At 51.6% G+C, this 23,617-nt stretch overlaps 1 protein-coding gene across 1 annotated transcript in view; it reads right to left on the reverse strand.

Moving 5' to 3' along the window:
- Positions 1–23,617, reverse strand: part of IGF2R (insulin like growth factor 2 receptor) — a 109,571-nt gene that overhangs the window by 50,707 nt on the left and 35,247 nt on the right. Inside the window, exons 5-18 of the mRNA XM_059940888.1 lie at positions 21,006–21,138; positions 19,635–19,764; positions 17,757–17,862; positions 15,065–15,227; positions 14,732–14,906; positions 13,790–13,893; positions 8,262–8,426; positions 5,690–5,830; positions 4,434–4,574; positions 3,219–3,356; positions 2,487–2,634; positions 1,782–1,959; positions 980–1,095; positions 378–546 (exon numbers count right to left, since the gene is read on the reverse strand). Of these exons, the coding sequence (XP_059796871.1) occupies positions 378–546; positions 980–1,095; positions 1,782–1,959; positions 2,487–2,634; positions 3,219–3,356; positions 4,434–4,574; positions 5,690–5,830; positions 8,262–8,426; positions 13,790–13,893; positions 14,732–14,906; positions 15,065–15,227; positions 17,757–17,862; positions 19,635–19,764; positions 21,006–21,138 (2,007 nt within the window). The remainder of the gene's footprint in view (positions 1–377; positions 547–979; positions 1,096–1,781; positions 1,960–2,486; positions 2,635–3,218; positions 3,357–4,433; positions 4,575–5,689; positions 5,831–8,261; positions 8,427–13,789; positions 13,894–14,731; positions 14,907–15,064; positions 15,228–17,756; positions 17,863–19,634; positions 19,765–21,005; positions 21,139–23,617) is intronic.

Consider the following 23,617-nt stretch of genomic DNA (forward strand, 5'->3'; position numbering starts at 1 on the left):
GCTAACGCTTGGATCTAGTTCATCCACAGCAACTCTACCGAGCAGGTGGGCCCCTAGTTAGTCCAGAAGTAAGAGCCTCTGGAAGCAACAACTATTCTTTTCAGATGTCTGCAGCTCACCCAGAGACACTTCCTCTGCCGAGTACTGTGAGCAGAGGAGGTCCCCGACACCCAGGCTTTTTTAAATTTTAAATCTGAACAACGACTCGAATACGATCACATCTGTGGGGGGCAGGGGAATTCACCCCGAGGCCCCTCTCCCACTCAGAGGGCTTCTCGGCAGCAGCCAGGCCTGCTTAGACCTGAGAGTCCCCAAACAGCCCCCTCCACCACCAAGTCCTACCGAGTCCTGGGCTCAGGAGGGGACGGCAGACTCACTTGGTCGTTTTGGTACTTCATCTGGCAAGCGGACGCGTACCGATCGCAGCCCGGCACTGGGTTCAGAGGTCGACACACGTTTATGTAGTACTTCCTCCACGTGCTGTGTGCCCCGGCATTGTCCAGGGCGTACCAGTTTCCTCCATGACCGCCCTCGGATTTTGCTAGACTGAAATTTCAAAGGGAAATGCATGCTTTTCAAGCTGACAGATTTCGGCCCTACGATTCATTTCTAAGCAGTTAGAGAAATACAGAAGGAAATGTGCCCCGCCCACCAAACTACCAGAGCCGGCACACCTGTGTTCTCGACCTCGCTAAATGCAGCCCCCGGCACAGCTGGAACTGGCCCCGCGCCTCTGCACCGACAGGCCTTGCTTTCAACGATGCAGTGAAGAAGACAGGCTTTGCTGGGCGATCTCGCACAGGCTACAGGACCAGCAGCAGAATTCATTCTGCTTAAAGCCCCCCACCTCGGGCCTGCACCCAGAACTCACCTGATTCCCTATCGTCGGCTCAGTTACACGCTCACCGGCAGGGTCTGATCGACCTCAGTGAGCCCCACCTGGGCGGGGCCGGGCCAAGGGCAGGCAGACGCGGCTCACCTGGAGAGGTCGTACTGCTCCATGGTGGAGGGGTCGGTCACCACACACTCCAGGGGCTCCTCCGGACAGGCGTAGCTGCTGTACCACCGGAAGTTGTAGGTAGAGTTATCTTCTTCCTGATCTCAGGACAAGGACAGGCATGGGAGGGGTGGCAGAAGAGAGTAATCATTACACAAAGCCAGCATTTCTAAAAAGAAAAGGCATTTTTTTCTAAATAAAAACCACAGGAAAGTTAATTTACTTTGCCCATGCCCTCTCATTTTATTAAAAGGAAGATTGCCCAGCAATAAATTAAGATGGAAATCTATCCTCTGTTAAACGGGAATAAGGGATGGTTTTGATGCTTTTCTGTGTTTTGTACCCAAAACCAACAGTGTCATGGGCTGTGACTGAGGTGTACAGCCCACTGAAGCAAACAGCTCAGAAAATGAGTACTGCCCGTGTCCTCTGGCAAATCTAAAAGGATTAATTAAAACCATAGGAGATGATGATTTACCCAGGAAACCAGACTAATAATAGCTCTCCTTCTAAATAAAGGTCCCACGACAGGCTCCTGCGTAAGTCCTGGGGAGCCGGACAACTTGACGGTTTATCCCCAGGGACCATCCCAGCTCCTACGTCACCTGCGACAGAATCTTGTCTCGCTCCAGAAAAGTCACAAGCCCTGTCTTGACCACATTTTTCCTCTTCCCCTGCCGTTACAAGACTGACGTTCTCTCCCTCCTTGCCCCCGTCGCTCTGCAGACACACACACGGACACACACATGTGCACACACGGGCACACACACAGCACAATTCCTACCTGATATTCAGGGAGACCCACTCCAGCGTCTCGATCACAGAGAAAGGTGAGCAGCGTGGCCCTTGGCGTGTGCTTTTCATTATTATAGGGCGTGCCATCTTTGTAGTTCAGCTGGATCATTCCGTCATAATATGAAAGCTTAGCATTACTGCGTCCCAGGTTCCAAGACGTCCCACCACTGAAACAAAGAAATGTCTCTCAGAAAAGATCCCAAGACCAGAAGCTCCGTGACGCTGCGACGCTGAAGGAAGCGCCGGGGACAGCGCAGGGGGCGGCAGTGCCGGGGGGCGGCGCAGGGGGCGGCAGCGCCGCGACCGCGGTTAGGATCTCAGCGCGGCAGCGGCGCGAGGGCGATCCCACCCCACACCAGACCCACATCCACGCTCAGCACGGCTGGTTTAAGGCACAAGTCCCTGGACTGACACAATACTGAAAGGAGAAGCATGTACATAAATGCATCTAACAGCTGAGAAGTGCCGACTACACAGAAGTGAGGCGCTGCATGAACCCACTTTCGGTCCCGCTCCTTCTCTGGGAAATGAACACTCCCAGCAGCATCATCTGGCTTTCAGTCCAGGTCTTCCCAGAGTTTACACACTCGTCACAAAGCAAAGATGTCAGCAGACAACACAGCTACTCCAGAATAAAATACCTGAGAGCACAAGACACCTAACGGAAGACCGGGAACTGGAAACCGTCACTTGCCTTTTTGACACCTGACAGGCTCCCGAGCCCAGCTGGCAGGAGTCCACGGACACCGCACCACACACGTTGATGTAAAACTTGTACTTCTCCGTCTCAACCTTGTAGGCACCATGCTTCTTTGTGAGAGGCGACAAGTCAAAAGAAAACCCTAAGAAAGAATCAAGACCATCCCGGGTCAGTGAGACCACAGTAAAGAAGAGCCCCCTGAGCTCCAGGCCTCCAGGAGAAGCTCGTGGCCAGGCCTGCCCCACGGCTGGGACAGGAGCTACCACGACCGCCATCACCAACACTTTCCCCTTGGAGACGGGTCCCCCATCACCACGCCCCTTCTGCTGCACCCACCGAAGACCCGAGTCAGAGCCCAGAATTCCCGGGTGAATAAACAACCAGTGTGTTCAAAGCGGGATGACCACAATACAATGGCCGTGAAAAGTCAACGGTGGTGGGTTTCTTGGGCAGAAATTCATGCGAAAAGCCTTTTCAAACATGATTTATTTCCTGTGCTCCTCAGGTTTTGCGATCAGCAAACCTACCTCGACTTTGAATGTGACAGGTTTTTCATTATCTCAGATAAGCCTCAAACACCAGATTTTCAGAGTTTTGGTCAAACAGTATTAATATAATTCTAACACAGATTATCTCTGAAACAGTCATAGAAAATATTAAGAACAACACAAAAACAAGCTAAGCAGGTGCAGGTGAGCCTGCCCCACAAGGCGCTCGGACACACACCTGCCTGGGAGTCGAAGACGGTGCAGTTGTCCCCCTCGGTCCTGGACAGCACACAGGCCGCTGCCGTGTACCACTCAAACTCGTAGAAGCAACCATCCGCCCCAGAAGTTCTCAGCACTGGGGCACTTTCTAAATCACCTGCCAATGGGGAAGAAAGACCCATCACTGATCCGGTCTCAAAAAGCTTCCCTTGTTCTAAATACACTCCTACAAATGCCGATCTGACACCCCTAGAATGGTCAAACCTTCGGAGACAGAAAGGACAAGGCTGGGGATCAGGGCTGGCGGGGAGTCCGTGTTTAATGGGGACAGAGCATCAGTTTGGGAGGACGAGAAAGTTCTGGAGATGGATGGTGGTGTAAACGTACTTAAGGTACAATGTAAATGTAAGGTGCTTAATGCCACTGAACTGTGCACTCAAAAATGATTAAAATGGTGAATTGCATGTTACCTGTATTTTATCACAATTCCTTTAAAATGATAAATCTTATATTATGTATATTTTACAATTTTAAAAAATTAAAAAAACAAAACAAAAAACTGTCCTGGTCCTTGAACTTATCCCACAGCTGGGAATTTATCCAAAGGAAATTTTCCAACAAGAGGTAGAGAGGATATGTCACAGCACAATCACCAACACTGGAAACATGCTATTAGCCCAACAATAGGGAAAATGCTTAAAAATAGTAAAGCCAAGCCATTAGCAACAAGGAAGCCCCTAAAAGTTATAAACACAACAGTGAAACATAAAAGAGTCTTCACAAAGTACTATGTTTTGAGGAACATAAAATTGTGTGGATCTATATAGACCGTGACCCTGGAAAACAAGGTGCATTGTGTGTATCGACGCTGAGATCACAGACAGCGTTTTCGAGCACGTGAGGCGCTCCCCCTTTGGAGGAAGTGGAGTGGCCTCCACGTCAGCCTGCACCAGGCCTCAGGAAGAGGAAGCCGTGCCAGGAGCGGAGCTCATCTGGAAAACTGCAGCACGACCCCCCCTGGGCACCATATGGTTTCTCCATCGCTGCGCCGGGCTGGGGCTGGGGCTGGGGATCAAGTCCAATGGACCAACGCTAAGGCTTCTGGAGCCTCGGTGCTCGGCCCTAGCCCGCTCTGCCTCGTCACCCAGGCAGGGGCCGGCGGCAAACCGAAAACTAAAGAATGCGGCTGCCGCTGGGGAAGCCCACGAAGGCACCACCCGTTTGTAACGTGTACCTGGCTTGCACACGAGTGTTATATTTGTGTTTATTTTCGTGCCGCCACACTCATCACCATCTGAGTAAGAGAGCTGAATGTGTCCTTTCTCTCTTGTGGGAGAAGAAAGAAATTTGCCCAGATTTTTACTTCCGTTCTTATCTGGAAAAGAGAAAGAAAAGGGAAAAAAACAGAAGACGTGATTAAAAATGATAATGACACACATGAAGAGGTACCAAAAATGAGCCGAGACCCTGCAGGTGTTCGGAGCGTCAGTGGGTTTCTCTTGAGTGACGAGTTTGACAGGGCAGTGGTAGGCACACTGAGGACCCCAAGGGCACCTTCAGGCTTCGGAGGAAAGTACGAGAGTGAGTAAACAACGTCCTCTGAGGGCACCAGAGGCAGAAAGGCAAGAACGCACGTTACACCACCCCGGAAAATGACACTGTTCCTCCATCTGCGGGGCCCTCAGCTCTCCTGAGACACACGGCCCGTCGAAACCGAGGGGGCAGCATTTGTCCCATGACCAAAGCAGAAACTAATTAAACCTGTTCAGCCAGCCAAGCACGTGACCACTTAATTCTTGGTTCAGTTGACTTGTACTGAAGGTCTGTCTCAAGTCCTTCTTAAATAAAGGCAGGGACATGGCTGGACCTGCTTTTGAAAGACACACCACCAATTCTGAATCCTGGGATAATTCCTAAAATCCAGCCTAGGTTCACAATCCCTTATCTAATGCTTGTAACAGATTCCAGTTACTCTCACTGCCTGCCGTTTTCCAGGTGAGTCTTTAAGTGACAAACAACTAATATGCTACAAACACTTACATCCAATTGAGAAGTCGCAACCAACACAGTTACAGCAAAAGGAACCCAAGGAGTCCAGTGCTCTCACACGAGGCTACGAGAGTCCACTGGCCTGAAGCCATAAGGCCTGAACAATTCCAGGCAGTAAGGTTGTTACAAAATCAAAATCAGTTTTACACGAGCACTGGCAATGCTCCTGCACAGGTGATGGAGTGAAAAGATAACCAAGTTGCCCCACCCGCTTCTTCCTGTTTCCAGTGAGCCCACATCAGAAGGCTGCAGCCAACTTCAAGACACCCGAATGCACCAGTTCCCTGCATCTGCGTCATTAAACTCTTTTCTTCACCATCCTTTATTACACGCTGAACCCAGAGAAAGGAGGCTGAGATAAACCACAGGAAGAACTTCTGATTCACTCCAACCTGGATGCAGCCGGGCTCCCATTACCTACAGGCACAGGGCACCACTCACCCACAGCGCACACGGCCGCGTCCTCGGGGCAGCCCCTCGCCTGGCCCTTCTGCAGGACCCTGTGGCAGACGTTAATGAAGAAATGCTTCTTTTCTGGTTCCCTCTGGCTGCCATCCACGGCTTCCCAATTCTGTTCCAGTTCTGTAACCAAAAAAAAAAAAAAGAGTCTTCCAGCCAAAGGCAGTGATTATTTCTCTGTGAGTCACACCATAAATGGTGATTAAGCGGAAGGTAAAGGCCTGCGGCTGCTAGACGTCAGGCACTCACGTTTCTGGACCCAGCAGGCTGAGGGCACACTAACTCAGCGAGAATCTCAAGCCTGTCTTGAATGTGACGGAAACAAGCCAGCCCCGAACAACTCCTCAGAAGAGGAGGCTTAACGGGGTGGGGCAGAGGATTAAACAGCAAAATTCCCCCAAGCCCCAAAGTCTGAAATCAGAAACTGAAAAGCAAAGCCAGACGCCAGCCCGGACTTGAGATGCCACTGGTGACGCATCTGCCTCCAGACCACAGATAAGGCAGACCTGGCCCAGGGCTTAGTGCTCAGTGCCCCCTGGAAGATAAACAAGATACGTGTGGTCCCTTAACTCAAAGTGTTCATGACTCAGTCGTGCATGAACAGAAGAAAATCCGTGGAAGGTAGAAGGAGCACAGGCTGAGAGCAGACAGCAAGTCAAAGGTGGACCATCCCCCAAACAGCCCCCAAAGGCATCACTGAGAACCGTGTGGGAAGGAGGACACACAGGCAGTGAGGATGTTCCCTGTGCGGACTGGAGACTGGGGTTTAAAGGGAAAATCCCACATCAGTGGTAACACAGTCACTACACACGGGTGTCAATAACCGGGAAGGACTCACGGCCGACCACGCACTGAACAAGGACAAACGCTGTTCTGAAAGCTTTGGCTGGGCTGCGGAGGGCTGAAGAGCGTCAGGCAGGAGGACTTTTTTAAACTGTCAGGGAAGGATGTGAGCTCTCACCTCACAGCTTCCTTAGATATGTGGGTGCAAACGCTACACAAGTAACCTGGGTCCCAGAGAACCAGAGAGGTGGCCGAAGTCAGCTGAGTACGAATGCATCTCTGCATCCTCGCAGATCCTAGGATCTGAAACCACCACTCAGTTTACTGTAAGAAAATTGGGGGGCGGGGGTGTAACTTGCTCAAGTAAACACAGCTGGATGCGGCGGAATGGGCCTCAAACCCGGGTCTGAGCGGAGGTGAGAGCTCTTCCCACTCGGCAGACAGAAAACCAGCCTCTTGACCAGCACACGGACTGTAACCACGGCACCAGCCCCATGGCTCAAAGGTGCTGAACCAGGAAAGCACCGAGACGGTTATTCCCCGGGCAATTCGCTGCCCGAGAGCATCTATAGTGGGGCTCGTGTTCAAAGGAGAGCGTTCCAGCACCCCCACGAAGGAGGAATTCTCCTTTTAATATGATACTTTCCCAAGCAGCTGGGACTCTGAACACGTGAGTAATCGTTCCAATACTAGCTGGTGACTATGTGACTTAAGGCCATTCTCCCTGTCTCGTGTATTATTCCACTTTACAGAGGCAACTTGCTTCTATCTATGCCCAACTCCAGGGCTGCTAAAAGGGTGAAACTAGAAGTCCCCACCTAGATCTGGTTATCCCTGTTGGGTGACCCCATGCTTATGGTTCAGGCTTCTGTGCCCCCTGCTAAATTCCAAGGCCCGGGGGGCAGGGGTCGTGCTCGCCAGGTTTGCCGCCGTATCCCCGGCACCTCGTCCAGTCCCCGCCAGTAACAAACGCTCCGCAAGCCTTGGTTCACAGGACAAATAAATTAACCTCGACGAGTCTTCACCATGAGCCAGGCCCCTGTGACAGGTCCCACATCCCTCCTCCTTTCAGCCTCACAAAAGAATCTGAGGTTGGTCAGGGAATGCAAATCCTGATTTCGAGACGGGAAAGAGGCAGTGAGACGGGGCGGGGGGGACGACACACACCTGTCACCCCAGGTGTGCAACCCTCTGGGCCTCACAGTCTCTGTGTTAAGTGGGAACACTGCCTGCTTGAAGGCTGTTGTAAAAGCTTAAACTCTTTTTAATTGAGCTATGACTGACACATGACACTGCATCGGTTTTAGGTGTACAATACGATTTGATGTATGTATATACCGCACCACGACTGCCTCAGTAAGTGCAGTTAACGACCATTATTACCACACAGAGGTACCAATTTTCGCGGGGATGATGTGACAGCTTTTAAGATCTACCCTCTTAGCAACAAAAGTTAAAAAAAAAATTTTTTTTTCTAATCACAAAGCACAGGGCCTGGCACACAGAAGGCACTTGGCCGTTTTTACTGAACTACGATAAGATGAGCCCAAGATATTCCAAGTAGAAAACAGTAACACCGACCTCAAATTCAGATATCTCGCCTCCTGATTCAGTGTCATTTCTGATAATTCATACTGCTCCGTGAGAAGCGGGGAAAGGCCACGATACAGTTAGTTGACAAGGAAAACAGTAACAGCATTTCCAAACGTGCTCGTGGGGAAAGAGGCAAGAGAACGTTCTCGAGCACACACGGAGTGGGCGGTGGGCCTACCTGAGTGCCGGGCCAGGGCCGACAGGTCGAAGCGCTGCTTCCCGTCGGAGACGCCGCAGAGCAGAGCCTCCTTCTCGTCCACGCAGGCGTACTTTGTGTCCCACGTGAAGAAGTAGGAGCAGTCCACCTCCCCGGTGAACACAGGAGCCCCTCTGCCGTTGTTACCTGTGCCGCATCAAAAGGAAGAAAGCACCCATGATGTGACCAAAACCCAGGAACGTCCCAGGAGCAGGGGCAGAGACGGCAAACAGGACACCCGTAGTAGCTGTGCAGGCAAACAAGTTCAGGGCTCAAACCCCAGAGATCAGAGTGGCTTTACTGCGTTTCAGACAACCTAAACCCTGCAGGGCAGGCCTGTGTTCCTTTCATCTTGGTGGGATGGTCTCGAGAGGACAGAAGACTGTTTTCAGCGGGGTGTGAGCCCCAGGCAGCGCTTGTCTCCGAGAGGCTCATAAACACCAAGCCAGAACAGGGAGTCACCGAAAGGGGGGCAGAGATCAGGGCTCCAGTTCCAGGAGTGCCACTGGCTAAATGATGTGCATGTGAGCAGGACAAGTTCCCCAGGACTCGCCCCTAAAATGAGCATGGAAGAGGGATACGGTCTGCAGCCGCTCCCAACTGAAGGGTGCTGACGTTTAGTAACCTCGCCCGGAGAGGGGCCAGCATCCTGGATCCTGGGGACTCTGGCACGTGCGGGTCTCTCACACCCCACTCCAATCAGCCGTCTCCTCGCCCACCACCTCGAGGGAGCCCCACGGGGTTCTCAACCGTGAGCCCTCCCGGCTCAGCTCCGCCCTGCAAGCCAGCCCTTCATGTGCCGCTTCCCTGCCCACGTAGCCTGGGATTCAGCAAACTCTGCTGACTTTTCCCGTACCAGAAATTCTATCCCCTCGCCTTTCCGAGCTACTGCACTGCTGGCACGAAGGTCCGTTTTCCACCCCTTGATGGTTTAATAATCCTCCTCTGGACCTCCTACATGATTTACCTTTCTTGAGGTTTAGGGCCCTGAAGTGCACAATGTTCTAACGGAAAGGGAAATAATATTCTGTACCAAGGGCTAATGCTGTTTCAATTGCAACTTCTATTGAATCTTTAATATTATAAACATCATAATTATAACACCAGCGACAGCGGCTAAGGCACACGGAGCACAGGTTGAGGCAGGCGCCGTGCTAAGCACTGAGCCCTCCGCAGGGGTTGGAGGCAGAGAACAGGCTCTGTGTTAGGTTCTCCACATACATTCACGCATTTCAACCGTGCAATCCTACGACACAGGGGCAATCTTAGTCCCATTTTGCAGATTTAGGGGGGGCTGAATAATTTGCCTATGGTTTCATAGCTAGAGAGTAAAGGAGCCAGAAATCAAACCCAGACGGTCTGGCCCCGGAGCCAGACTCATAACCACAAGGCAAGACTTCCCTGCGCTACTGTGTGTTTTTGGTTTTTTTTTTTTTTTTTTTTTTTTTCCAGTAAGTCCTCTAAGCCGTTCTCTTTTAAGAACCAGTGCTCCCAACTTCCCTTCCGACAGCACCCGCTCTAGCTGGGGGTCCGCCGTGCCCTCCTCCGAGGGAGCAGTGAAGCTGCTTCGCCTCTTTTCAACATGCTCCCCACCCCTGACCCTTCAAGGTTTACATACAGTTTAGTCCCATTGGATTGGTATGTCACTGTTCAGGAAAGATCTGTGTTTCCTGAAAACTTGATGCATTCACAGTGTTTTTCTTTTACCAGATGAGTTTACAGACGATTAAATGATACTATGAATGGTTCCAGGGTCCATTCCTACTCAGGAGCTAGATTTGCATCTGAAACTTACTAAGGATCTGCTGGGAGAGCCCATTTTAAATAAAATTTAAATAACCACTGGCATGCACCCTACCTGCATTCTTATTTAATTCCTCGAAGAATTTTAGGAGAATAGTAAAGGAAGACTCCTCCCTACCAAACCAAGTTGTTTATTTAAACACAATGGCCTTGCCTTCAGGACCGCTATGCCCTATGGTTTCCACCCACCAGTAGGACAAGGATGACTTTCTGTAATCTCTCCATCAATCTCAATCCTGAAAGCTTCCTGGGTCTCCAGGCTCCAGCACATTCCCCAGCACACCCTTTACATGGCCTGGGGGTACATGGATTCCACGACCAGCTGTAGGCGAAAAGCGGACCCTCCCAGGGAAACCAAGCTGACCAGCAGGCGGCCGCCCCATCCCCCCACCGCTCTGGGACAGAAACCCGTGCTGCCTGCTCACCAAACCGGTTTATCTTTCCCTCTAGGCCCACGGCTAAACTGCACTTCCCGCCTCACTGCCTTTGAGGTCGGGCCATGCCTCTTAGTTCTGGTCCATTAAAAAAACTGCTGTTCCCATTCTGCAGAGTCCTTGGAAGCCATGTCCACAGACAGCAGCAACACGAGGTGGAAAATGCAAAGGTCCCCAGGTGACCACATGGAGCAGAGCCCCCCAACGCCTGCACGGAATTAAAGAAAATAAGTCTTCAGTGTGATCGTGAGTCACCTGAATTCATGGACGGTTTTTTACTGGTCTATGCTAACACACCACTCTTCCCCCAAAAAACGCTCTAATGTCCTTATGTGACAGGATCACCAATAATCAGGTATCACATTACATCAAACTAGATATAAGTTATTGAGACAAACGGTAAAAATATATATATATTATGGACAAAAAAATAAACTTATGCACCTTTGTGTCTTGAAATGCATGAAACCCTGGATTTAGAAGCATAAATAATTCCTGGAGATCCAAGTTGAACTATAAACCACATTTCATAATATTCCATAGCCAATCAACACTCAATTCAACATGCAAAAATACATCATTACATTTAACCAATACACACAGAATCCACCAAGGGGTTTTCTCTAAAAACTCTAACTTTAAATTCAAACAAGGTAATAATGAAATAATTTTAGAGTACCCAGAGTATAGTACATACAGTTGGCTCCAAATCACAGAGCTAGAAAGAGTCTTAAATATTTCATAATCCAGCTCCAGCCTGAGAGTAGGCTCAAAAACATCTGAAGTCTCTGGATCTGGTCTCCGTGTCACAATCACAGTGACATGAGTCTTCAGGATTAAGGCACTGCTATTAGTTTTGTCAGGTCTGATAATGGCACTGAGGTTACGTGAAGGAATGTCCTTTCCTGCAGTTTGGGGGCAGTGTTACGATCCACTGGTAACATGTGACACAGCATGTAAATATGAGGCAAGTTTGGTGAAACATTAACGGCTGTTAAGCCTGAGTGGTGGTGGGGTGTGTAGGTTTTCACTGTAATGCTCTCTACTTACATATTTGAAAACTTGTATGACAAAAAGGAATAAAGGAAAAACAAATGGCCTCTCCTATTTTTTCCCGCCTCAGCCCCCTTGGGCTCTAGCTTCCTGGCACCACTCCTGGATGTCCATCCCTCTTCCCTGGGAGCCCCTGACCACGGGCCCTTCTCAACATCCTCCTCGTCTGCTGGGATCTTTCTGGATCATTATTCCATCCTCCCAACATGCCCAAATGAGATCAGCGCATTCCCAAAGATCGCGGCCAAGTCACTTATAAAAAGTGCGGACAGAACAGGGCCAAAGGAGGTAGCGGCAGGACAGAGGGCGCCTCGGCCCACACAAGTCGCCCACCGCAGAGCAGCCCGGGAGCAGGGGAGCCGGGAGACCCGGGCAGCCCGAGTGCCTGAGGGTCTGGGGACTCGGGATAAGAAGGAGGCTGCATTTCCCAGGGGCCCGGACACAGAGCAGAAGGGGTGGACTTCGGAGAGGGTCTCCTACGAGCCTGGAAGAGGTGAGGATGACGGAAGAAAGATGCAGCATCGGGGAAGGCAGGGCGGGCATTCGAACCGAAGGGAGATGGATCCAAAGGCCACGCCCAAGCCAGATGCATGGCCACCCCTGCTTAGTCCCTTCACGCTGATTTCTAGATAAGGTCCAACTCCTCTGCAGGACACACAAGCTTTTCACAACGTTGCTCCACCCCCTTCTTTAGCCATGGCTTGGACACCCAGCTCTGAGCTGCTCACAGCTACCCAAATTCCCGCCTGTGCACGAGCTGTTTGTTCCTCCTGCCACAACGAGCAGCCCCCATGGCCGCCCGGCTTGCCCCTACTGTCCTGCAGGGCTCCCTCACCCAGCACCTCCTCTTAACTGCCTCGGTCCTCGGGGGTACCCAGGCCCCTGACCTCAGCGCCTCCCTCCTGATAAAGGCCCAGGTGACAGACGTTGCCAGGCAACCCGCAACCTGCCCGCGTCCCCCTGCACTTGGGTCATCACCGTCCTCATCTCTCTCTCGGCTTCTGGTGTGTAAACGCCCGGCGAGCTCTCAGCCATCACGGCGGCATCCCTAGGCTTCGCAGGGTCTGAGCAAACAGGTACTAATAAAATGTGTTCAACGCGTCGACTGAGAACATGCCTCCAATGTAAGCTCGGAGTGCACGTGGCAGGAATAGAGGGTTGACAGGCAACCGTGGGCTGAGAACAACGGTGACGAAGGCCAGCGGCTCCAGGAGTCAAGGGGCGTCCTGCTGTGAGGTCTCCCTCCTGCTTCAGCCCAGGTGATTCTCTGCCGGCTCTCCGGGCAGGTTACCAGCGCTCGGCGCTGGTCGCCAGCCCTCCTGCCTGCCTCCACCACCAGACCCGCTTCTGGAGCACAGCTCCCGTCACGCACAGCTGCCTCCCCCAGGCCCCGCAGTGAGTCACGCAGGAACCTGCCCCGTGACCAGATGGTTAACAGCTCTACCATAGAAACACACAAAACAAACAGTGAGGGGCCAGGAGACCCTCAGGGGTGGGGCGGCCGTGCGAGACTGTGCTGGCTGTGTGGACGGGGCCAGACCCAGGCGGCTCCCCGACCAGAGCTCTGTGCAGAGGCTCGGCCGGCTTGCGGGGCACCTGGGGTCACGGCTTGGAGGTCCACTGATGAGACGGCTCTCTCACGATGGTGGGATCCCATCACCTCTCAAGAGACGCAAACCGTGGTCCGAATCTCTGAGATACGGACGGCAGCGCGGCTCTGTGACGTGCCAGTGCCCCTGTGGCTTCAAGGGAGCTTCTCCGAGTCGCTCAGAAGAACCAAACCTTCCACTTAAAGTTGCCCTGGGGTCTCTCGAGATCCCCAAATCCCACCTCTACAGCAGGGCCACCATTTGCAAAAGGGGTCACCTAGGAACTCATTTCCTAAAAGAAGAGTTGTTTAGTGACAACCCATCAGAAGGCGGTGAGTAAACCCAGCCTGCCGGCTTTGAACGCACTCCGTGAGAGCCAGAATTCAGGACACAGAGGCTTTCCCAGCGAGCCTGATGCTGGGCTCAGTCTCCAAACAAACAGAAAACGGAAACAAGACGTGTGTGTCAGGCGTTGGCAGGGCGGGGTGGGGTACTCCTACCCGCTACGACGGAGGGGGCGTCAAAGGGGCCACGTCTGCAGGAGGACGTCTGACCACCCCACTCAGCACTCCACGTGTCCATGGACCCCGCCCACCCATGCAGATACGCGGCTGACCCAGGGCGCACTCACCCGCAGTCTGATTGCACTGGAAGTTGATGACGCTCATCCGCTGGAAGCCGGAGCTGCATGCATCGCCCCCGAAATATACCAAGGTGAGGTCTCCGTCTGAGTACCTAGGTTTTTGTAATACACACACGCACACGTTTGGTAGAACCAAGAAAGAAACTCGAATCTTTAAACAGTTCTACGGTACGCCTTTCGCATACCCTCCACAGATCAGCACCGACACAAAACAGCGAGCCCTCTCGTTGGCTGGGAAAGAACCGTCTACAGGAAATGAGTTCCAAATGGACGGGCTTCTCGTCCTCTTACGTCAAAGTAATAACTGGCTGGAAAAGGGCACTGAAGGTTTTGCTAGGACCATGAGGACTCTTCTGCTCTCATTTTTGGATTTTGTACAAAATAAGTAATGCCCAAGAAGACACAGCTTTTCCAGCAACTGCCATAAAAAGTCTGACCTGAGGGATCCTGGTCCCTCAGGTCAGAGAAACTACATTTTGATAAAGCTCTTGTGAAGGTAACTACCGAGGTAAGGGTCACGAGAATTGTGATAAATGCGTTTTCCTAGTTGTTCAACACTTGTGTGTGATGCCAATGGTGTTTCAGATTCTCAAACCGCCAGAGAAAAATCAAAACTCCTCGGAAACGTAGATTGTAAGATACAAAAGCATATCAACTAATGAAATAGCTTTCCTACAGTACGGTTCCCTACAAACAATAGATTATAAAGCGAACCATATTAACAGAAGCATTCTTACTGTAAAGCCAGGAAAAACATCCACCTGGTCAGGGACAAATGGCACTTGCCCAACTCATGCAGGAAAATAATGCCAGCTTAAGTGATTTCCCTGTGCTTTGTGGAAAATGGAAGGAGGAGGACGGCAGGGGAGTATGTTATGTCTCACAGGGATACGCATGATGCACTTAGAGTTACGTGAAGGCCGTACGCACCGAAGGGTTTGATTCTGGTGCTTCCCCGCCACTTTGACTTGAGTGGCATCTGACTTCTTCACTTGGCAAACTGCAGCATCTTCCTTATTACAGACGCGTGCTTCAGTTCCTCCACAGACGTTCAAATAGAAAACATGTTCCCCTCCCTCTGCAGTATAGTACGAGGAGTTTGAAGCTAAGGAAAGGGGAAAAAACAAGAAGAGGCTCTGTTACGCACATAGGTGTGGGAAAGTGACAGCATCAAACTTGAAACGCCCACCCCAGGGCAGGGGGAGCTCGGCCCCTGGGCTCTCATTCCCTCTCCCAATTCCCGGCCCCCAGGCACCCACTCACCTCCGAGCTGGCTGAGCGGCTGGAGGTTGATGGCGATGTCGTGCTGCTCGCTGCTCAGAGAGCAGTTCCGACTTTCCAGGTAATCCCTGTGGCAGGCGTACTCGGTGATCCACTCGATTTCAAAGCGGCAGTTGGATTTCGCCGTGAGCTTGGGAAGGGTGCCCTATCATGAACGGGGTGAAAGGAATAAAATTAATCTTTTTCATGGAGCTTAAATGCAGATGTGTCTATGCTTCTGAAAAGCCAAAGGTATGTTATTGGGTTCTGACATTTTTCTGTTCTTTTGTCTGCCTTCCAACAACTGCATTTCCTTGGAACCCTTCCAGTCCCTTCCAGAGTCACACGCAAGCGTCAGCCTGAGAGCCCACCCTGAACGCGCTATCACCCGCCCACCACGCCCCTGGCAAGCAGTCATGATGTGTGAAGGGCCTGTGGTCCATGCACTCCTTTCAATCACAGGTGCCGCTGAGCCTGTGCCAGATGGACCCCCCCACCGCCCCTGCCCGCTGGGTGGACATCACGGAGGCTGCACGCATCTGGGGAGATGGTCCCCAACCCCTTTCCACGGGAATGTCCATGGCTCTTGGGCACACTTCACCTGTATTCCAATCTGCTCCTGCCCCTGGGTGAAGCCAGGGTATCACCCACCACAACCCCGGATTCTGGGAAGGACGCCATGAAGTCACTGTTCACTGGGGTGCAGTGTCATCTTTCTAACCTTCCCCGGGAGAAATGTCTCACTGGCCTCAGCATCAGGAGTAGCTGTGCTGATTCCAGGCCCCTCACTCTGCAAACGTCTACTAAGCACCTGCTACATGCCAGGCACGGGACTAAGTGCCGGGTTTACCGGCACATGATTAGTAAGGTGCAGAGATGCAGTCCAGCCCTATTGACTCAAAATCGATGCTTTAACCCCTTGGCTCAGAGCAGTCAGACATACATACAGCGATGTGGACCAAGTGCTGAGTGAGAGAAGCTGGACGCCCCATGCTGTATGACTCCACTTGTGTGGGATGTCAGGAAAGGCGAGACAGAAAGGTGGTCCACAGCTGCCAGGGCCGGGGGAGCAAGGCAGTGATGGCAACTGGGCACCAGGCTTCTCTGGGGTGATGGAAAAGTTCTAACACAGACCGTGGCGATGACTGTGCAATTCTGTCAGTACACTAATAACCGTTAAATTGTACTTAAAACAAGTGTATTTTTATAGTACGTAAATTCAATAAAACTCTTTCAAAAAGATCTGTGTGGCAAGGTGAATGTTTACTCAAGTTCCAGCTCCTAAAAGCATTCAGTGAGCCAGTGGAAATTCTTCAGTAAACCTTCAAGTATTAAGGGGTCCCAGCCCACGTCACCCAAGTTCTGCCCAGGGAACAGTCAGGCTGGAAACAGAACCCCTAGGTCCACTGATAGCCCACCAGCCCAGCGGCCTCACAACCCACGGAGAACAGAGGGGAACTCTCCATTCTCTCTCCCTCGTGATAGTGTGAAATGATTTCTCACTGAACGCAGCACAAGTAAAAAAGGGAAACACTAAAACCACTGCCGGCTTAGAACATCTCCTCAGGCTCAGAAGATTTTGATTCACATCTGTAGGATGGATAGTATAAATAAATAGTCCTCAATATCAGGTTCAGGACTAACGTTGATTACTGGTCAGTCGGGTCTCTGCTGAGCTGACATCACGCGACCCTAGAAGTCTGGGGACAACAAATGGAAAGCTGGCTGGACTGCACTTCTGTCTCCACACACCACCCCCCTACACACACACACACACACACACACACACACACACACACAAAACAGGCCAGTTGCCAGCCAGAAACCAGAGCAAATTCCACGTTTGTTTGGGGGGAGGGGAGGACATTCTTTGGCAAAAGAATTCAGCTCCTCCTACTTCATTCTACAAGGAGAAGGCAGAAATAAATTGGAGGAAAGCCCTACCCTTCCTCCCTGGGGATGTCTCCCCTCATCAGCACGGCCATCTGCGAAGACACTTAAGCAGCAATGGACCGGTGAGACACCACTGGGCACGAGGCCCAAGGACACCCCAGACGCAGGCCCTACCCTCAAGGAGTTTACAACCGCACTAGAATTGAGTAAACAGCCAGAGGACAGGGTAGTCAATCTGCCTGCGAGAGTGTGGGGGGAGGGGGGAGGGAGGAGGCAGGCAGGCGACGGGGTGACGCGCTCCACTCTGAGTTGGCAGGAACCTCCCTTCTGGCCCTAATTCTCCTACACTGGTACCCACCCCCGGAACCTCAGCCGCTGGCCCGAGCCATTTCTGCCAGGTCTACATACCATCTGTACTACTCCTTTCTTACTATGTTTCTATAAACCAATTAGCTATTTTTACCTTGCCTCATCTGAAGCAATAACAGACGTGAAATCACAGGTTTAGGATGATATGTACGGTCTTTTCAAATATTCATTCCAACCAGCATCGCCCTACAAGTTTTTAAAATCTGTCTATGAATCACTTAACATCTCACTCGACCCTTGAACAAAACACCATTCTCTTAGCATAGACAGCCCTCCGGGTCGTTGAGAAACCGCCAACAGCAAGCCAAGCACGTGCGTCCGAGTCCGTCCCGAGAAGCATGGTTGCCACCTGCACGGAGGCGTGTGTCCTGCACCAGCCCCGCCCCGACTCGTGCTCACGCCACTGGGGCGTCCGCTCAGACAAGCCACTCACCTCTCTGCGCTCCGACGGGCAGACAAACGTGATAGTCACTGCCGGGCTGTGACCCTCACAGAAGTCTGGATGAACCGCCCCTTCTTTCACGTAACTCAGGACAAGCCTGGAGGACACACGTCGAGAAAAGAGGGTTAGGGTTACAAAAGTACAAATTACATTCCAATTAGTCGGCTGCCCTGAGCCTTCAGCTCAAGCTTCTGTTCTCCCTTTCCCCACGTGTGCGGAAAGGGAGAACAGAAGCTTACAATATGAAAGAAGTCATAGTACGAAGTAACTTAAATTTATTTCCATTTGGGAAAAAAAAAATTTTTTTTAAGTAAACTTCAATGAGTGCTTAAAAAAAATAAGTAGAACAACCAACATATAAACTTAAATACTAAGAAAAGCTGTTTGAGTACAACAAAAAAGATTATAAACAATCTAACAAAACAAAACAAACACAGCCCAGCCGGCCAATTGCATTTCAGCCCGCAAGGCAACACGACCACTTCTTCTCTAAACGACCACTTCTCAGTGCAAGCCGAAGATCTTTTTATTTTTTTTTAAAGCCTGAAGACAGCCCAGTGCACTGGCAACACGGCCTCCCGCGGCCGGGCAGAGCCTGGAACCGCCCACGGGGGTGCTGGCCTCGCTGTGGGCTGTGGCCGCGGCTCCCGGTGCACCGGCCACAGGACCACCGAAAACAGATGACCTTCCTTTCCTCTGAATACACGCCCAGGCTTTCGCTCAATGCCCACACTTTCCGACGTCGTCTCTAGCCCTCCCAGCAGGGAAAGACACCCATTTATCACTTAGGACGGTGCGAGTGGCTCAACTGTGTCCCCGCAAACTTCGTATGTTGAAGCCCTAACCCCCAGGACCTCAGAATGTGACCGTATTTGGAAACAGGGCCTTGGAAGAAGTGATTAAGTTGAGTTCGCTGCTGTGGGCCCTAATCAGACAGTACGGGTGTCCTTATAAGGAGAGGAGATCAGGACACAGACACACAGAGGAGAGGCCGTGAGGGGACACGGGGAGGTGGCCGTCTACAAGCCGAGAGGAAAGGTCTCAGAAGAACCCGCTGACAGCTCGGCCTCCAGAACTGAGAGGAAACAAATTTCTGCTGTTGAAGCCGCGCAGTCTGCGGTACTTGCGGTGGCAGCTCTGGCAAACGAATACAGACGCACGTATAGAAATCTCTCAGATGTTTTTAAATTTAGGTTATGCGCCACCCCTTTCTGGGGACAGAAGTGTGATCTATCGCACACGGTGACACACCACTAGTTCCAGACTAGAGCAGGTGCAACGAGGCGTTTACCAAAGGCTCCTGGAACAGGGAGAAAATCAAAATCCTCGATCCAAGTTCAGGATGTGGTCACGTGTGACACACTGGAGAGAAACCTCTCCCCACCGAGAGAGGTACACACGTATGAGAAGAATGTGTGTAAACAACACAGCTTATTAGGAGAAATGAAACATCCCCACCGGGAACTAAGGAGCGCCCCCTTGTCCCAGTCGGGAAGCAAACTCTGCACCCAGAGGGGCGGTGGCAAAGCGGCCCTCCTGCCACTCGCCTCCAGGACGGTGTTTATAAAGAACAGATAAAACCACGGACATAACACCAACGTCACAGGTGGCAAAGCAGGGAAGATACCCAAACACACCTTAAGGTAGGCGTGACTTCATGAAGTGGACACCCGTGTGGATATGGGCTGGATCACGATACACATTTTCCTGCCTAAGTCACCAAGCCTACGTGACTCAAGCCATGACCAGTAACTTTACAAGCATATGCGAGGTAGTCACTCCGCAAGCCCTGTTGAAAAGGGATATTCTTGCAACTCCCTGAAAAGCCAGGCTCTTGCTGAAGATTACACACGCCACCAGCAGACCGACCTGTCATTGCTCACGAGCTTCAGTCCCTCCTTGGGCCGGCCGACGTCGAATGCCCGGCCCCCTCTCACCAGGCAGGCAGCAGCGCCGGTGGGACAGGAACGCACCTGCGGACTCGTGGCCCGTACCGCCTCTGTAAAACGTGTGACACTGAATCAGAGAATGCGTCAAGTGTAGCAATCACACTTAACCTTAGGTCCAGGGTCCCTTGCAAAAATTATCAAAGTTTTTTAAGTCTCCGTAAGTGATATAAGGTAGCAGAGGTTTGGAAACCAGGAAGAGTAGGATCACATCCCATCCCGAGACCCTGGGCAAGCCAATGACCGATCTGAAAGTGGAAAACGGGAACAGCTTTCCGCCCTGCAGGGCAGCCGGGAAGTGAGGGCGAAACAACGGAAGATGCTCACTCGGTACCCGGTACAGAAGAGGCGCCAATAAACAGGGACTAAGGTGTTACTGGTAGTTAAGGGACACAGCCCTTCTCCTAGAGCTACAGGAACCTTAGAATCACCTATAGACAAGCAAATGCAGTGTCTCCATGGAGTGGGTTGGTGGAAAGATGAGTAGATTCATGGAAACAACCTATGGACAGTTCTGGGTTCGAATCTTAGATCCACCCCTTTCTGTCTCTATAACTTCAGTCAAACTACAGACAGATCCAATTGCCAGGGCGCTACCTCACCAGTTTGGGGGAGGAGTAAAGAAAAGAACAAACTAGATGTGCCTGGAATAACAGCCAGACATTACAGCCTGCCGGCAGCAATACCACAGTGACTACAGCTGTGTTTCTCTTTAGGCTGCGTTACTTTTATCGTCATCTGGTATCTTACACGTTACAGGGGGTTTACTGTGCATCTTCTCTGGGAGTGCAGGAACCTCCACGTGCTCAGTGCTGCAGCCCAGCGCCTAAATTAGAGGCCACCACATAACAGGGGCTCTAAAATAGTTCTGCCATGGATGGGTAAATATCACCCAGCCTCGGCTCTACCTAGTTAAAGTCTTAGCACTCATCGAGGGCAGGGTTTCCACGTCTCCTCTGCCCCAGCAGCTCTCAGCGCCCCCAGTACCCAAATCAGCCAATTCTCCCCTCATCGTGAGAAGGAAGGTTTACTTGAGAATCCTGAAACCCAAAGCATCTGGCAGACAGAGCATGTTGGCATGGCCAATGGTCAGAATGGACTTTGCGATGGCATGAGAATTTCCTGGGGGCAAAGGGGAGGAGTTGTGCAGAGAGCATGTTTGGGGACAAGCTTTCTTAGAGGGCCCAATCAGTGACAGGGTTATCCACAAAGGAATACGGTGCAAGGGCAAAGATACTGAAGCCTCCAGAGAAATCCTTCACCATCCCCACCCACAACGCCCCCAGACTCAGACCTATGTCTCTGCAAACGTTGATGAACAGAGAAGTGTCCAGGTCAGAGTCGTCCACCAAATAAGCACCGCTGATCTTGATCAGTGGGTTTAAATCATGCTTCTTGAGCTCTCTGTCAAACACGTAGCACGGCACCTAGGAGAGACAGGAGAGAACACGAGTCTTCGACACACACCTTCCTGGAGGCTGGGGGCTCAGCAAAGCCTATGCCCCACATCATGGGACACCAGTCTCCATGCCTTAGGGTCTCCAGGCCGTGAGGTCCCCCGATGACAGCAAAGCCAAGGCCGACAGGGCTCCAGCTGCTTCTGCCCACCTGCTCCCTCCCAGCCGCTCCATCCCTGTCCCCCCTTGGCGTGCTGTCCTGCTGCCGCCTCTCACTCACGTCCTCCCTTGTCCCTACACCCCCGCGGCCACCATGCCGCAGCCTGCAACCAGCGCAGACGTTCCCACCTGCCCACCCTCACTGTCCTCTCTCCCTCTCCGTCACCCTCTTGCTGGACGCAGCCACTACCCACTCTGACCCCACTACCACTCTCGGCCTTCCCCCCGGCCTCACGCCAATGGCCTTCCCCTGCCGGAAACCCTTTCTTCACTTGGCTGCCTGGCCTCCAGGGGCTCCTGGGGTCCCTCTGCCCACAGCCTGCTTTCTCAGCCTCCTGGGAGTGTGCCTCACCTTCCTCTGAACGGACCCTAAATGCAGAGGTGTCCCACAGCTGACTTCGCAGCCGCGTCCCTGTCTACGCTCATTCCCCTAGTGACCTCATGCACAACGCATCAGATACCCGCCACTGGCTCCCAAGTGTATGTTTCTAGCCGTGACCTCTCCCCACAAGCCCAGACTTCATAGCCAACACCAGCACAGAAGCTGTGTTCACGAGCAGACTCTGCAGACAGAATGCCCGGGTCCAAACTCCGGGGCTGACACTTAGTATGACCACGAGCCAATCAAGCCTCTGTGCCAAGTGGGAATATTAACAGTAACTATCGATACTTCACAGGGTTGCTATAAAGACTGAACGAGTTAATACACGTAAAGCTCTTGGTGCAGGTGCTGGTGAGTCAATGTAAGTGTCATCTGTTGTTATTTACCGTTGTCACTTAGATACACAAAAGCATCTCAACTTTAACATATTTAAAATAGGCCTTTTGTCCCCTCAAAACCTGCTCTCATCCCAGCATTCCCCACCTCAGTAACGCACAATCATTCAGCCCATTGCTCAGGCCAAACTATGAAGGCCATGGAGAAACCGCACATTCCACATCCAAACCATCAGCAAGTCCTCTCAGCACTTCAGACCCAACCCTGGGTCAGCTCCTCCATTACCACCCGTGTCCAAACCGCCATCACCTCTCGCCTGCAACAGTCTCTTTTAACGGGACCCCTGGTTCCAGCTTCCGTGTCCCCTACCCCCAGTCAATGTCTCCACAAGCACCCCATCAATCCTTCTAAAATTCCATTGGGTCACATCACTCCCTGCTCAAAATCCACCAGCGGCCTCCCATGACACTGAGGGTGAAATCTCAGCTCCTCCACGGTCTCCAACCTCAGGGACCCTCCACGCAGCCACGCTGGCTTCTGGGTGCCGTTCAGCCCCGTGGAAGTGACGCTGCCTCTACCTGGAATGATCCCCTGATAGCCCCACGGCTCTCTCACTGCGTTCATGCCTCAGGTGAAGTGTCACCTGCTTAGCGTGGCCATTTCTGACATCGCCAGCTCTCTTTTTCTTCATAGCACTGGTGTCTATCACCAGGCACCCCCATCTGCTAACCTGAGTGTAAGCTCCCCGAGGACAGGGGCTTTGTCACTGTTGTAGCCCTAAGCAAGGCTTAGGACAGTACCCAGAACCTAACAGGGGTCCATTAAACACCTGTTCACTAACATGAAGAGAAGTTCCTCCTCGGGGCCTCTAGCTGGATTCTAATTTATAAGCATTCTCTCATCTCTATGAACAAATGGTCTTTTATTTTTTAAAAAGTCAAGGAGTATATCAAATCACCACATTATACACTTTAAGTATATGCAGTTTTATTTGTCAATTATACCTCAATAAAGCTGGCGGGGAAAAAAAGGGGTGTAGGAGGAATGTCAAGGAACCCATTACAGGTGGCAAGACCCTGTGCTTTCAAAGTTCCACCAAATTCGGAAGGCAAAGCATTCAAGCCCAGAGATGTGCCCCCGAGTAAAGGCCCAGGTCTCCCAGTCTTTATGTGAAACATCCCCGTATCATTTTAATCGCCTCAGCCAAAGAATATTCTAAAAACTCATGTTCTCCGCAATCATTTCAAAATAGTTTGTTTCATCACATCCTATGGATAATTTTCCTTAAACTGTCTTTTAGAAAACTGAAGCTATTCACAGGCAGGTCCGTTTACAAAAGTTAACTGCTTAACGTTAATGTTTAGCTTTTAAATGTTTCTCAGAAAGATGCTATCAGACCCGCAGGAATGCACTGACCCACTAACCCTCTTCCCCTGTCCTGTTTGCAGAGACTTCGCGGAGAGCAAACGGATGGAACCTAAGGACTTGCACCCCCTCGGAGCCTCAGGGGGGCACCTAAACTCACTTCAACCAAACCCTTAAAGCAAAGTCTCCCGTTGCCTACAACGCTGA

Source organism: Balaenoptera ricei, chromosome 12 (genome assembly GCF_028023285.1).
Source record: "Balaenoptera ricei isolate mBalRic1 chromosome 12, mBalRic1.hap2, whole genome shotgun sequence".
In the NCBI taxonomy this organism is placed as follows: domain Eukaryota; kingdom Metazoa; phylum Chordata; class Mammalia; order Artiodactyla; family Balaenopteridae; genus Balaenoptera; species Balaenoptera ricei.